Consider the following 13,846-nt stretch of genomic DNA (forward strand, 5'->3'; position numbering starts at 1 on the left):
AATATTTTTCAGAAATAAGATATTCTTTCCTACTCTAGGCACAAAGCCCAAAATTTTGGGGGAGGGGACAGTCAATAAGATCGACCCCAGTATGCAACTGGTACTTAATTTATCGACCCTGAAAGGATGAAAGGCAAAGTCAACCACAGCAGAATTTGAACTCAGAACATAAAGACAGACGAAATGCTACTAAGCATTTCGCCCGCCATGCTAACGTTTCTGCCAGCTCGCCGCCTTCAGAAATCAGTTATTATATCCATGTCTCTTTCAAGCAGCATGAGAGTGAATTTACATCAACCAAGAAACCTAATCATAATATCTGCTAGATAGGAGTCTACTAAATTATAATTAGATATTAATTCCTTATGTAAGGAAAAATTGAGATTAGGTGATATCTAGGTTTTCTCACAAGCTATTAGTACATGAACACTGAAATGGCCAGAAAATCAAGAATCAAAAGAAGAATGAAATTTCAACATGCTTGAGGGAGACTCAAGAAGACATGGGGTGAAGTACTGAAGGCCAATCTCAAAATGCTGAGCCTTACGAAAGAGATGACAGAAGACTGAGATATGTGGTGCATTGTTGTGCTCAAGAAAACCTCCCACCACAAGAGAATTGAAATCATAAAACCAAGGTGCCATGTAAAAAGCATTGGTGTGAGTGCTGGTGCCAACTAAAAGGCACCCAGTACACTCTGTAAAGTGATTGGCATTAGGAAGGACAACCAGCTATAGAAACCAAGCCAAAACAGACTATAGGATCCTGATGTAGCCCTTGTCCTTGCCAGTTCCTGACAAGCTGTCCAACCATGCCAGCATGGAAAATCATGATGTATATATATATGTGAGTGTTGTGTATATGTGTGCATGTGCACATGTAAAATTTATTTAGTGAAGTTCATAATCTGGATATGTTTAAAAGCCATGAAGTGTTGGGAATTTTTATATTTCAAAGAAAGTTCTTCTTTTAATTCTTCGCGCATGTCAAAATTCTCATACAAACAGTAATTTATAAAATCTACTCAACAAAGACAACTTTATGCAGTAAGTATTGAATGCTGATCACTCATTTCATTTTCATATTATTGAGACATGCAGTGGATAATGTGTTTACTAAAGATAAGAAAGTCTAATGGCACTGCAGAACAAAAAGTTCTTAATACTTCCTAATATCTATTCCTTCAATACATGTATGCCTCTCTGTCTTTATCAGAAATAAGGTGCAAAGCCACTTTCACAGGCTTTCTAGCATTGTTAAAGGTGTTACAAGTGATGTTGAGTTTTCACATTTCTGAGTCAAAGTCTGCTGGAAAAATGTGGTCAGAGAATTCCAGAGGGTCAACACTCAGGGAATACATAATTGGATAAAGATGTTAGTGCAAGGTAAGAAGAAAAACAAAAATACCTTGTGTATTATGCATATATGCTATGCATAATGCACAAGACATACTTTTGTCTTTCATCGTGCCTTGCACTATGCAGGTGCAGGTATGCCATATAGGTGAAGGCATGGTTGGGTGGTTAAAAAAATTTGCTTTCCAATCACAAGCTTTCAGGTTTAGTCCTACTGCATGGGCAAGTGTCTTTAGCAGGTGCCTTCTGTTATAGTCCTGAGCCTTGAGAGGGATTTGGTGGATGGAAACAGAAAAAAACCATTATCTTTCATCTTTTACCTCTTTCAGTCATTGGACTCTGGCCATGTTGGGACACTATCTTCAAGAGTTTAGTTGAACAAATCAGCCCAAGAACTTATCTTTTGAATCTGATACTTATTTTATCAGTCTCTTTTGATGAACTTCTATTTATAAACAAACAAACACTGGTTGTCAAACAAGGGAGGGGGACAAAGATGCACACACATGTGCAGGTGTGGCTGTGTGGTAAGAAGCTTGCTTCCAAGCCACATAGTTCTGGGTTCAATCCCACGGCATGTCACCTTGGGTAAGTGTCTTCTACTATAGCCTCAAGTTGACCAAAGGTTTGTGAGTGGATTTGGTAGACGAAAACTTAAAGAAGCCTGTCGTATATATATATATATATATATATATATATATATATATATATATATATATATGCTTGTGTTTGTTTTGTCCCCTCACTGTTGTTAGACAACTGATGTTGGTGTGTTTCAGTCCCTGTAACTTAGTAGTTTGGCAAAAGAGACTGATAGAATAAGTGCTAGGCTTACAAAGAATAAGTTCTGGGGTTGATTTGTTCAACTAAAGGCAGTGCTCCAGCATGGCTGCAGTCAAATGACTGAAACAAGGATAAGAATAAAAGAATATGAGATTTGTCTCTTCTAATATATATTATATCAGAAAAGCTGAAAAATATTCACTTCTCAAATTTTCTTTCAACACATTTCTCCTCTGGCATTCATGCACACTAACATGACACATCTAACAAAGCATACTGGCTTTCTTTCTAGCCTATGCATGTCCTCTGCATTCAGAGCTCACATCTCACTACTATGTACCATTGCTATTTGCACACAAGCATCATACACTCTGCCTTTCTCTCTCAGTAACAAACCTTTTGTTACCAACAGAGGTAAAAGCAGTTCTATATTAAAGAGATGAGGATTTATGTACATTTGTTGTCATCTTGTTTGTTGTTAACACAACGTTTCGGCTGATATACCCTCCAGCCTCCATATGGCGTAGTGGCTAAAAGCACAGGCTACTAACCTGAAGATTCCGAGTTCAATTCCAGGCAGTAACATGAATAACAACAACAACAACAATAATAATGAGAGAGGCAAGTGAAATCGAAATCAAGTTAAATTGGACACTAAACTCCACTTGCGAAGACCTGTTGAGGCAAGTGAAATCAAAATCGAGTTAAATTGGACACTAAACTCCACTTGCGAAGACCTGTTGAGGCAAGTGAAATCGAAATCGAGTTAAATTGGACACTAAACTCCACTTGCGAAGACCTGTTGAGGCAAGTGAAATTGAAATTGAGTTAAATTCGACGACTGGCACCCATGCCAACGTCGTTTCCTTCATTGGACACGAAACTCAGCTTGCGAAGACTTATTGGGGCAAGCGAAAGCGAAATCGTGATGGCACCTGTGCCCAGCATCGCCTCTCTGACACTTGTGCCCGCGGCATGTCTAAGGACTTTCGAGCGAGATCATTGCCAGTGACCCTGGACTGGCTCTTGTGCGGGTGGCACATAAAATACACCATTTTGAGCATGGCCGTTGCCAGTACTGCCTGACTGGCCTTCGTGCCGATGGCACGTAAAACACCCACTACACTCTCTGAGTGATTGGTGTTAGGAAGGGCATCCAGCTGTAGAAACTCTGCCAAATGCTGTGCGTGAGAAGACCTGGCAAGCCAAGTGAGACCTAAATCTAAGGCCTCAGCCAGTCCACTTATGCGTACCTTCCTTCCTTCATTGGACACTAAACTCCACTTGCGAAGACCTGTTGAGGCAAGTGAAATTGAAATCGAGTTAAATTGGACACTAAACTTCCACTTGCAAAGACCTGTTGAGGCAAATGAAATCAAAATCGAGTTAAATTTGACGACTGGCACCCATGCCAACATCGTCTCCCTCATTGGACATGAAACTCAGCTTGCGAAGACTTATTGGGGCAAGCAAAAGCGAAATTGTGATGGCATCTGTGCCCAGCGACGCCTTTCTGGCACTTGTGCCTGCGGCATGTGTAAGGACTTTCGAGCGAGATCGTTGCCAGTGCCCCCGGACTGGCTCTTGTGCGGGTGGTACATAAAATACACCATTTTGAGCGTGGCCGTTGTCAGTACCGCCTGACTGGCCTTCGTGCCGGTGGCACATAAAAGCACCCACTACACTCTCAGAGTGGTTGGTGTTAGGAAGGGCATCCAGCTGTAGAAACTCTGCCAAATCAGATTGGAGCCTGGTGTAGCCATCTGGTTTCACCAGTCCTCAGTCAAATCGTCCAATCCATGCTAGCATGGAAAGCAGATGTTAAACGACGATGATGATAATGATGAATTATAATAATAATAATAACAACAACAACAACAACATCGCAAAATACCATAGGAATGAGAACCCGCCTTATGGAATTCTTTGAAAATAAGGAAACAGAAGATAACTCAATCATAAGAAAAAAATTCCCATTTCACCCCCCACAAGGGATGTGACAAACACCTAGACACATACATAGAGACAATCTCCAAATTCCCTCTCAACACACATAAATGCAAACAGAACCTCTGCAGAGGAGAAAAACAAGCCTTACAAACACTAAAAAATGACAAGTCGATCATTTTAAAAGAAGCTGACAAAGGTGGAGCAATAGTAATTGTGGATACAGATTACTACAAAGAAAAGATACTGGAGATACTTAATAACCAGACATACTACAAAGAGGAATCAACACAACCAGAGAAAGCAACAATAATAAAAAAATGGAACATTGATCAATGAATACCAAGATTCCTTTACAGACAAGGAGAAAGACTGTTTATGCAACTCAAGAACCAAAGAAAGCAATTTTTATGGATTACCCAAAATCCATAAAAGCTCGGAAATATAGGGAGCCATAAATGAACAGAGGAACCACTATATAAGAATACAAAGACCAGCAAACCTTACAATGAGACCCATAGTTGCAGGGCCTCAAGCACCAACACAGCAACTAAGTCACTTCATAGATATACTCCTCAAACCTTTATGCCCACTGATACCAAGCTACATAAGGGATGACATAGACTTCCTCACACACATTCCAAATACGATTCCAGAAAACACCATACTTGCAAGCTTCGATGTCACGAACTTATACACAAACATACCACACACCCTTGGTCTGGAAGCGATAAAATACTGGGTAGAGAAATATAGGGAACTCATAGATAAACGTTTCAAAACAGACTTTATCACCAAAGCCACCCAATTAATACTTGAAGAGAACACATTCTCATTTAACAACAAACCATACCAACAGATAAAGGGCACGGCGATGGGTACGAAATTCGCACCTTTATATGCCAACCTAGTGATGGGTTTCCTTGAGAACAAGCTATACGATGAAATAGGGAACACCTTCGAACACAACTTCAGAGAAGACGTCAAGAAAAAGTGTAAACGCTACCTCGATGACTGTTTCATCTTTTGGAACAGATCAGAAGAAGATCTACGAACATTCCACAACATCCTCAACACACTACACCCATCTATCCACTTCACAATAGATACCAACTACAACGAACTCCCCTTCCTAGACATCAACATCAAGAGACACAACTCCATCGTTACAACAGACATCCACTACAAAAAAACCGACACACACCAATATTTAAATTTCTACTCCTGCCACCCATCCCACATAAAGAGAAACATTCCATATAGTATGGCAAGACGCATATGCAGCATAGTGACCGACTCACAGACACGCCACACAAAACTAGAGGAACTTAAAAACTTCCTACTAGAACAAAAATACCCACTCACCTTAATAGAAAACGGAATCGAAAGAGCAACAAAACTAGACATTACACAACTCAGAACACCAAAAAAGAAAAACAAAGAAAACATCATCCCTTTCATTAACACACACAACCCTACAATCACCAACATGTTTCACATTATACACTCAAACCTACCAATAATCCAACAAAGCCCCAAAATGAAAAACCTACTAAACAAACATCGCATAAAAAACAGTAAACGCCAAGAAAAAAACTTAAAAAAACACCTCACAAGAGCAAAATTCTCAGCAGAGAATAAAACCGAATTCTATGTAAAAGAGTGTGGAGATGGTAGATGTGGAACCTGCAGCAACCCCAGCTACAAATATATAGAGGGGAACAAACAGATAAAATTTAAGAGTGGTCACACATTCAATGTAAATGCAGACATGAACTGCAAGACGCAGAATGTAATATACTGCATAACCTGCCCCACATGCAAGGAGAATTATATAGGTGAAACTGGAAATTCCTTATGTCAACGAGCCAGAATTCACTGACAACATGTCCGACAGGAGGAACTACGGAAAATTCCACTGAGTGAGCACCTAGGAACATGTGGGGAAGGAAAATTTAAGATCTTTCCCTTCTACAAATGCTCAAGGAATGATACCTCCTTCAGGAAAAATATGGAGAAATACTTCATAGCAAAATTCTCACCAAAACTGAATCGCTGAAACATGCAGATCACAACCCATCTAGGATCTTCAACTTTGGAACAACAGCCCCCTAAAAAAACGGCAAGAAACCCAGATAGTGGGACATTTTTGTACCAACAAGAATTGAACCCAGTTACCTAGGTTCTCATATTTCTTAACTTAATTTGAACTAACCAGCTGTATAGATATCATCACAATTCATTCCTTCCATTTTACACCCCTTTCAGACACACACGCACGCACGCACACACACACATGCACTCTCTCTACCACTGGACAATGATACCAAAGAATACCAAGAATTTGTCACAGCAGGAACTGGCCAACTGTAAACTGTAAACAGAATCTTCTTCTTCCCTCCCCTTCCCACTGACACACCTTTCAAATACACAGGCACACTCACACGCACACAGACACACACGCATACACACACACACACACACAAAAACGCACCCACACTCTCTTACTAGACAATGACACCAAAGATTCTCTTTGAAAAGCAACTTCAAAACGATCACACCTGCTTTTGCCATTCCTTTAAAAGGCTAAAAATAAACTTATTGAAAAGAACTAACCAGCTGTGAACCCAATTTTCTTCTTTTCTCTTTCCCATCGACACACACACGCACACACACAGACACACACACCAACACAAAAAAACACACACTCACACACACACTCTCTCTCTCACTTTTCCTCACCCTCTCTTACTATCCTATATATATCTCTCTCCACCCCTACACACTCAATAAAACTATATAAAGAGGCCTGCTAGAAAGTTTTCTCAAAACAATTTGAAAAACCTACATGACTAGGTGAAAAGCACTTCATTTAATATGTGACATTAATAAAAATCTGTAAATGTACAAACATCCAGGTTTTTGAGTACCTTAATTAATTTTTTTCTATCTAATTTCTGTACATCACCTCCAAACTGTTGCTCCAGGACTATCTGTCCGCTTCAAACACATTGCGTAAGATACAATGTAATATATAAATGCACCGTCAAAAATCTATTACATAACTCTACTGCCACATACATTGGTGAAACTATAAACTTTAAACATCGCTACGCATCCCACATGCACTCTTTTAGATACGACAAACACAGTAAATCTACAACATTAGCCAATCATATTCATCACCTCAAAAACAAAAATACCCAATACACCTTAAAATGGTCCATCTTGGACTCTGGAACTCCATACCAGGGCCAGCGCTCCAATTGCAAGCTTTGCCTAACGGAGGCGTTCCATATTTTAAAATACAATTCTCCCACTCTACTTAATCGATATAACGAAGCGTTTAGCAACTGCAACCACCGCTCTTTCCACACATTCAGGTTCTACTACAAGCAAAATTGCACAAATGATCAAGCAACATAATAACACAACCCCCCACAGGCAACCTATTCAACCTGGCAAAAACATCCATCTTTCACCATCTTTTGAATAGGATTATTTCCTTTCGATCATCTCACCACACATATACCACCAAATCTATTTCTCATATTCTCAATTTCACAAGAACACCACCTACACAAACAGACTATGTCACCTCTTTCAATCCCTTTCCACCGTCTATAAATAGGCTTGGTGGCATCCTAAAATATGATACTACTAACTACCTTTCCCACCCATCCCTTTCCTTTATCTCTGTCCTTGGTTTATCACTCATACCCCCACCACCTATATACTACACACACGCATTCCTTCCTACTCACTAGACCTTTTAACCTCATCCCCCTATTCCTCCTTCACTCTATATGCTCATCCCCTCTACCCTGTTAAGACCAACTGACCATAAATATATCGCTACCATCCTCCGCCTCTATATCTTCTCAATCCCCTTTCACATTCTGTCTTCTTGACTTGACCTAATTACCGCTCACTTTTCACTTGACTTGGACATTCTTTAAGTAAACAAGCAAAAATCCATCGCAATATGGAATATATATACCTCTGCTATCTATGCTATATCAACTTTCGTTCCAACATAAATTTCCGGATTATTCACACAAGGATTACTTTGCACGGATTTCTACACGGATATTTACCACTGGAATGAAACTACACTTCAAGTACTGTTCTCTCTTTTTTCAGCACATCACACTCTTTACCACTTCATACTAAAAATATCCGCCTATGGATATAATAATAGATTACTTTATTTTTTCTGTCTCCGATGAAGGGAAGTACTGGATCTTCCCAGAAACAGCTGTAAGACTCTATTCATAAAATTCTTCAACCTTACCTTTGCTCTTTTTATCTTTTTGTTTTTATATATTTACATATATATATATATATATATATATATATATGTCTATGAGTTAGAGGTTAATATACCATCTAAGGGATATTAAGTATCCAATATACTACTGGATGTGTACCTATGTATTTTTAACCAAGTGCTTACTACTCCATGATAATACTGCAATTGAATACTAGGTATGGGTGGGGGTAAATAAGAAAATGGAGAAGATATGAAATCGACGAACATTAGTCAGTAAACATTCCATTATATCCATTTATTAAATGATAACAAACATGTGTTTAAGTGGTACAAGTAAACAAATGAGATGAGCTCATAAATACGTAAACAGATATGTATGTAGAGAGAGAGAGATATGAATGAATACTAATAGATGAGTGTACAAATACAAATCACGGCCGTTTCTACCATGAGGCTTCAGAATCATCCAATTTATCTTCATCACATCAGTGATGTACAGGGACAAACAGACATTGGACAGAGATTGGGTAATTGTTGAGCCTCAAGGCTTCTTGAGAGAGTACAAATGTTAGCAAACTAACATGTGGGAAATTCAGTTAGAATAATAGAGTAGGGTAAAATAAGATAAGATAGAGTAAAATAGGTAAGAATAAAAAATAATAATGTAATGTAATGTAATAGACATGGTAAGGAAAAGTAAGAACTCCATTTTAAGGTGTTATTATAATCCATGGTATTCCATCCTGTGGTAATTAAATAAAGTCACTCTCAGGAGATATATCCGTAGGCTGCGGTTTACATCGTGTTTCTATTATACTGAAGGAAATAGTGAAGGTGGTATGCTATGTGATGGGTTTAATGGTATGGTCCATGCTACAGGGGTCAGAGGTTAGAGGCTAAATGCTATTTAATAGATATAACAATATTAAAGGAGTTGACTAAAATAACTTAAATTGAACCTGTTAGGGGAAAATTAATACATAAGTACATTAATGAAAGAAAAACCGGGTAATATATATATATATATATATATATATATATATATATATATAAGGATTGGAGAAAATAATGGAAACAACTTAAAATTTCAAACAAATTTATTTTAATATGGGGTAGGACCACCTTTGTCAGTAATTACAGCTTGAATTCTACAAGGTATGGACTTGTACAAAGTTTGAACTGTTTCCATGAGAATTTTTGTCCATTCTTCAGCTAAAACAGTCTCCAGTTCTTGTAGTGATAATGGTGGAGGATATCAACTCCTTACTTGTTTTTCTAAAATGTACAATAAATGTTCAATAATATTGAGATCTGGGGACTGTGGTGGCCAGATAAGATGCTCGACTTCACTAGAATGTTTCTCGTGCTATTCAGTAACAACTTAAGCTGTGTGAATTGGTGCATTATGATCCTGAAAGATTGCCTTTCCCTCCGGATACAGTTCCACAGCCATAGGATGAATTTGATTAAATAAAATGCTTAAATCGTCTTGACTATTAATTCTGCCATGAAGAGAAACCATTGGACCGGTGGATTTCCAAGATATAGCCTCCCAGATCATCACAGATCCTCCTCCATGTTTAACAGTTGGAAGAAGGCAGTCTTTTGGCTGTCTCCACACGTATACCCAGCCAGTGGTCGGAAATAAGGTAAAGGATGACTCGTCCAAGAAAATAACATTCTTCAATAGCTTTAGGGACCAATTCTGAAGGTTTTTACTCCACTCTAAATGCTTTACAAGGTTTGTTTTTGAAAGTAGTGGTTTTCTGATTGCAGCCCTCCCGTGAAATCCGGCTTTGTGCAGCTTCTGGCAAAAAGTTTTTTGTAGAAACTGGATTCTTGAGGTGGTCATTAAGCTCTGCAATAATTTTGCAAGCTGTACTTCTGTGATCCTTTCTAACAATTCATATAAGAGTCCAGCGGTCCCTATCTGAAAGTTTTGGTTTTCTTTGGGAGTTTTGTTTTGACAAGGAGGTTTTTCCCTCTTTCTCAAAGGCTGTCATTACTTTCGAGACAGTACTTCATGATACACCAAACATTTCAGCTGCTTTTGTCATGCTAGCACCTGCCATACAAGCACCAACAATTTGACCTCTTTGAAAGTCTGATAGATGTGTCATTTTAATGAATTTTAATTACCTTTTTCTGATGATGTCTAAAAAGAAACAGCAATTTTAACAAAACATATTAAGTAACACTATTCATAAATCAAAAAATACAAAAATAAACAAGCTTTTGACGGTTTTATAGATATTTCAAAATTATCATGCTATGATGTTAGGTGTTTCTATTATTTTGATGAGGTGTGCTTCCCACGTTAGTGAAGGCCACATATAAACTTAGGAAGTTGTGAATAATTCTTTAAATGGAAGTGTAGCACATGCACCCTAGCCCTTTTTGACTTATTTTTATGGATTTCGATGTGTATGTGTTACACCTTCACCCAATAAACACAATAACCATAAAAATCTGTCTATATGTAGAAATGAGGACCCAGTTCTTTTTGTTTCTCATTTTTTGTGGGGATAGAAATGTCTGTGAAGAATAGATAAATAAGAGTTAAATCCTATTTTAGCATTCAGCAGAAATGAAAGTAATGTAGTTTATACTTTTATAACAAAGTAGTTATTACTGCAATTTTAACTTAGACACAAAATATATTTTTTACAAATGTTCACTACCTTACAAAATCGATATCAGCCAAGCAAATGACCTTCTCTAAACACATTAAAAACATTATAACCTGATCTGATCACTACTTCTGAAAATTATTCCCATTCTCTTTGAGTATATAAAAGACAAATTTGGCTGGGGCAAAATGAATAAGCCAAGATAAGGTAAATTTGCTGCTTCATTTCTCCAGAATCACATTTGGTAACAGACTCATACACAACAATATCCATTCCAAGACATCAGTAAGATTAGAAATGCAAAAAAAAAAAGTTTAAAATATCTAGGTCAAATGAAAGAGGGTCAGGGAAAAAGGCACACATGAAATTAATGAAACTCAACCAAGTAAAAAAAACTAAACAAAATATTCTCTATAGCTTCTTCACAATCCAGTGGAGTGTCTCTCTTCATGATACATTTACACACTGTGATAGTTGCATTGGGTTGCTGATTTGGTATCCTGATATGTATATAGAACTCTCAAAGGGAGTCTCATGCAACTATGTGGAAATCATGAGAGGAGAGATGAACGAGCTAGCAGCCATAAAAAGGAGTGTTACTGCTACACACAGGAGAATGTTATTAGGGATATTACAGCATGGTTCTCGAAAAGTGAACTGCGTAACTTGGTGTTATGAACATTCAATATTTGTCCTATAAGAGTGTAACACAACACATGGCAACAAGGATGACAACTGGAAAACATTTAAACTTGAACAACTTAGAAGAAGCTAATGCCTGGCTGATACAGTTCAAAGCAAAAATTGAATGCGATGACGAAGATGTCAAAAAGAAGCCAACATTTCTTTCTACCTGTGGAGTTGAAGCCATAATAAAGTTTAAAATTTTGGATTAGTTATGGTGTCATTCCAAAATGAAGTACATTGAAAAAGCTGCTCTCGCAACCACCATAGAATTGGAAACACTGTTTGCAGGTAGTCGATAAACAAAAACAAACTTTAATGTCAACAAGAATACTCCCAGTAGCAGTCACAACATAGTTGAAATTGTGGGTGTACACAGAAGGCTCGTGCATGCCCAGCATATGGGAAAAATTGTAAGAAGTGTGACGAATTGGGGTATTTTGCAAGATTTTGCCAGTCTAGAAACAATCACCATGTGGACAACATAAATGCATCTCCTGGTGAGACTGGATCTATCGACAGTTTGTTGCTAAACATGAACAACAATGAGAGTGCAGATAACATGGGTTTTTGCAAGTGCTTTATAAATAACAGAAGCATAGATATGAAAGTGGATACAGGGAAAGCTTGTTCGATAGTCCCATTATCATTTGCTTCACAGTTAAGTATCCCAATCAAATCACGCCACAATAGATTAATCACTTTTGATGGTTCAGATATAAAGGTTATTGGATCTATCCAAGTGATATTTAATCTCAACACCAGCGAGTCAAGAAAATTTATTGTGACAGACAGCCCATACTCTTTTGGGCTGATTGGAAAAAATATCATTAAAGACAGTTTGTTCTGTTTGAATTTGAACATGGATGTGTTCCCAGAGATTAAAGGTTTTGTGGCCTGAGTTAACTGCTCTGATGCAAGATTTAGCAGGATGAGTTCAGAGAGAGACATTCCAGTACATTTGGAAAAAGAACATAAAGATGAATTGAAGAGGTTGGAAATGATGGATATCATCACACCATTGGATTACTCTGGAGTCAGGTGTGCCTCACCTGTGGTATGGCTGAGAAAAAAAGATGGATCTCTTTGTATGTGTGTCGATTACAAGACTCATTTAAATGCACATACTGACACTTATTCTTTTCCTACACCATCAATCAACACCATTTTCTCCAGTATGTCAGGGGCAAAATTTTTCTCCACTCTCAATTTAAAGCATGCATATTGGCAAATACCTTCAGCAGAGGAAGCAAGGCATATTTGCTTAAGAATTCGAGTGGCATATTTCAGAACTGCATGGAAGCTCTACTAAAAGGGTTTGAAACAGTAAGGGTATACCAAGATGATATCTTCATCTATGCTAGTAGTGAAGCAAAACTGATGAGCAGAGAAAATGCGGTAGCTGTAGGGCTAACCAACGCATTAACAAAGAAAAGTCATTCTCCAGAAGAAAAAAATTTGACTTTTCTGGGATTGAAAATATCTGAAGAGGGTATTTCTCCATCTCAGGAATTGGTACCAACACTAAAGGACATTCAAGTACCAAAATAGAAGGAAGATATTGACAAAATATTGGGTCTGACGAATTACTATAGAAGATTTATCTTGGTATATGCTGAAAAAGTAGAACCACTCTTATCAGCTACATCTACAGAATTTAAGTGGAGTAAAGAGCAAGATAAGGCCTTCCATATGCTTATCACTCGTCTTTTGGAGTCTCCAGTCTTGCAACCGTACTCAATGGAGAAGATGAGCACTCTCACTGTAGATGCATCCTTGATTGCAGTAGCTGGAGTGTTATCCCAGGAAGGACACCCAGTAGCATTCATAAGCCACACCTTTAGCCAGGCACAACAAAATTGGTCAAACATAGAGAGAAGGGTTTATGCAGTAGTGTGGTGCGTGGATAGCCTGCAGCATTTCCTTCTAGGAAAGCTGTTTTATCTGGAAACAGATTACCAGCCTTTAAAAACCCTGTTCACGAAGGATTTAGATGTATCTTAACATGCCTCACAAAAAATAGCCAGGTGGAGTTTGATCTTATTACAATATGATTTCATTGTTAAGCATGTTCTGGGTAAAAATATTCTGCACATTGATGCCTATCTCGATTGAGATATGAGAATAACGATGGTGATTTAATTTTCTTTGTTTTACTTTTAGACAAATGTAAC

General features: G+C 37.9%; 2 protein-coding genes across 4 annotated transcripts in view; one reads left to right on the top strand and one right to left on the bottom strand.

The window, feature by feature from the left end:
• Positions 1-13,846, bottom strand: part of LOC106877133 (uncharacterized) — a 50,916-nt gene that overhangs the window by 33,326 nt on the left and 3,744 nt on the right. The gene's annotated exons all lie outside the window — the stretch shown is intronic.
• Positions 4,594-11,884, top strand: LOC149134057 (uncharacterized). Its single transcript, XM_089358181.1, has 2 exons — positions 4,594-5,250; positions 11,690-11,884. The coding sequence occupies exons 1-2, from the start codon at positions 4,594-4,596 to the stop codon at positions 11,882-11,884; spliced, it is 852 nt and encodes a 283-aa protein (XP_089214307.1).

Source organism: Octopus bimaculoides, chromosome 9 (assembly GCF_046866305.1).
Source record: "Octopus bimaculoides isolate indiv1 chromosome 9, ASM4686630v1, whole genome shotgun sequence".
Classification (NCBI taxonomy): Eukaryota; Metazoa; Mollusca; class Cephalopoda; order Octopoda; family Octopodidae; genus Octopus; species Octopus bimaculoides.

Bases quoted from the DNA above. Each gene is read 5' to 3' on its own strand.
- LOC149134057 (XM_089358181.1), top strand. From the start codon at position 4,594: ATGAGACCCATAGTTGCAGGGCCTCAAGCACCAACACAGCAACTAAGT. The intron at 5,251-11,689 runs GTTACAACAGAC...TTGTCCTATAAG, and splicing joins TCAAGAGACACAACTCCATC to AGTGTAACACAACACATGGC.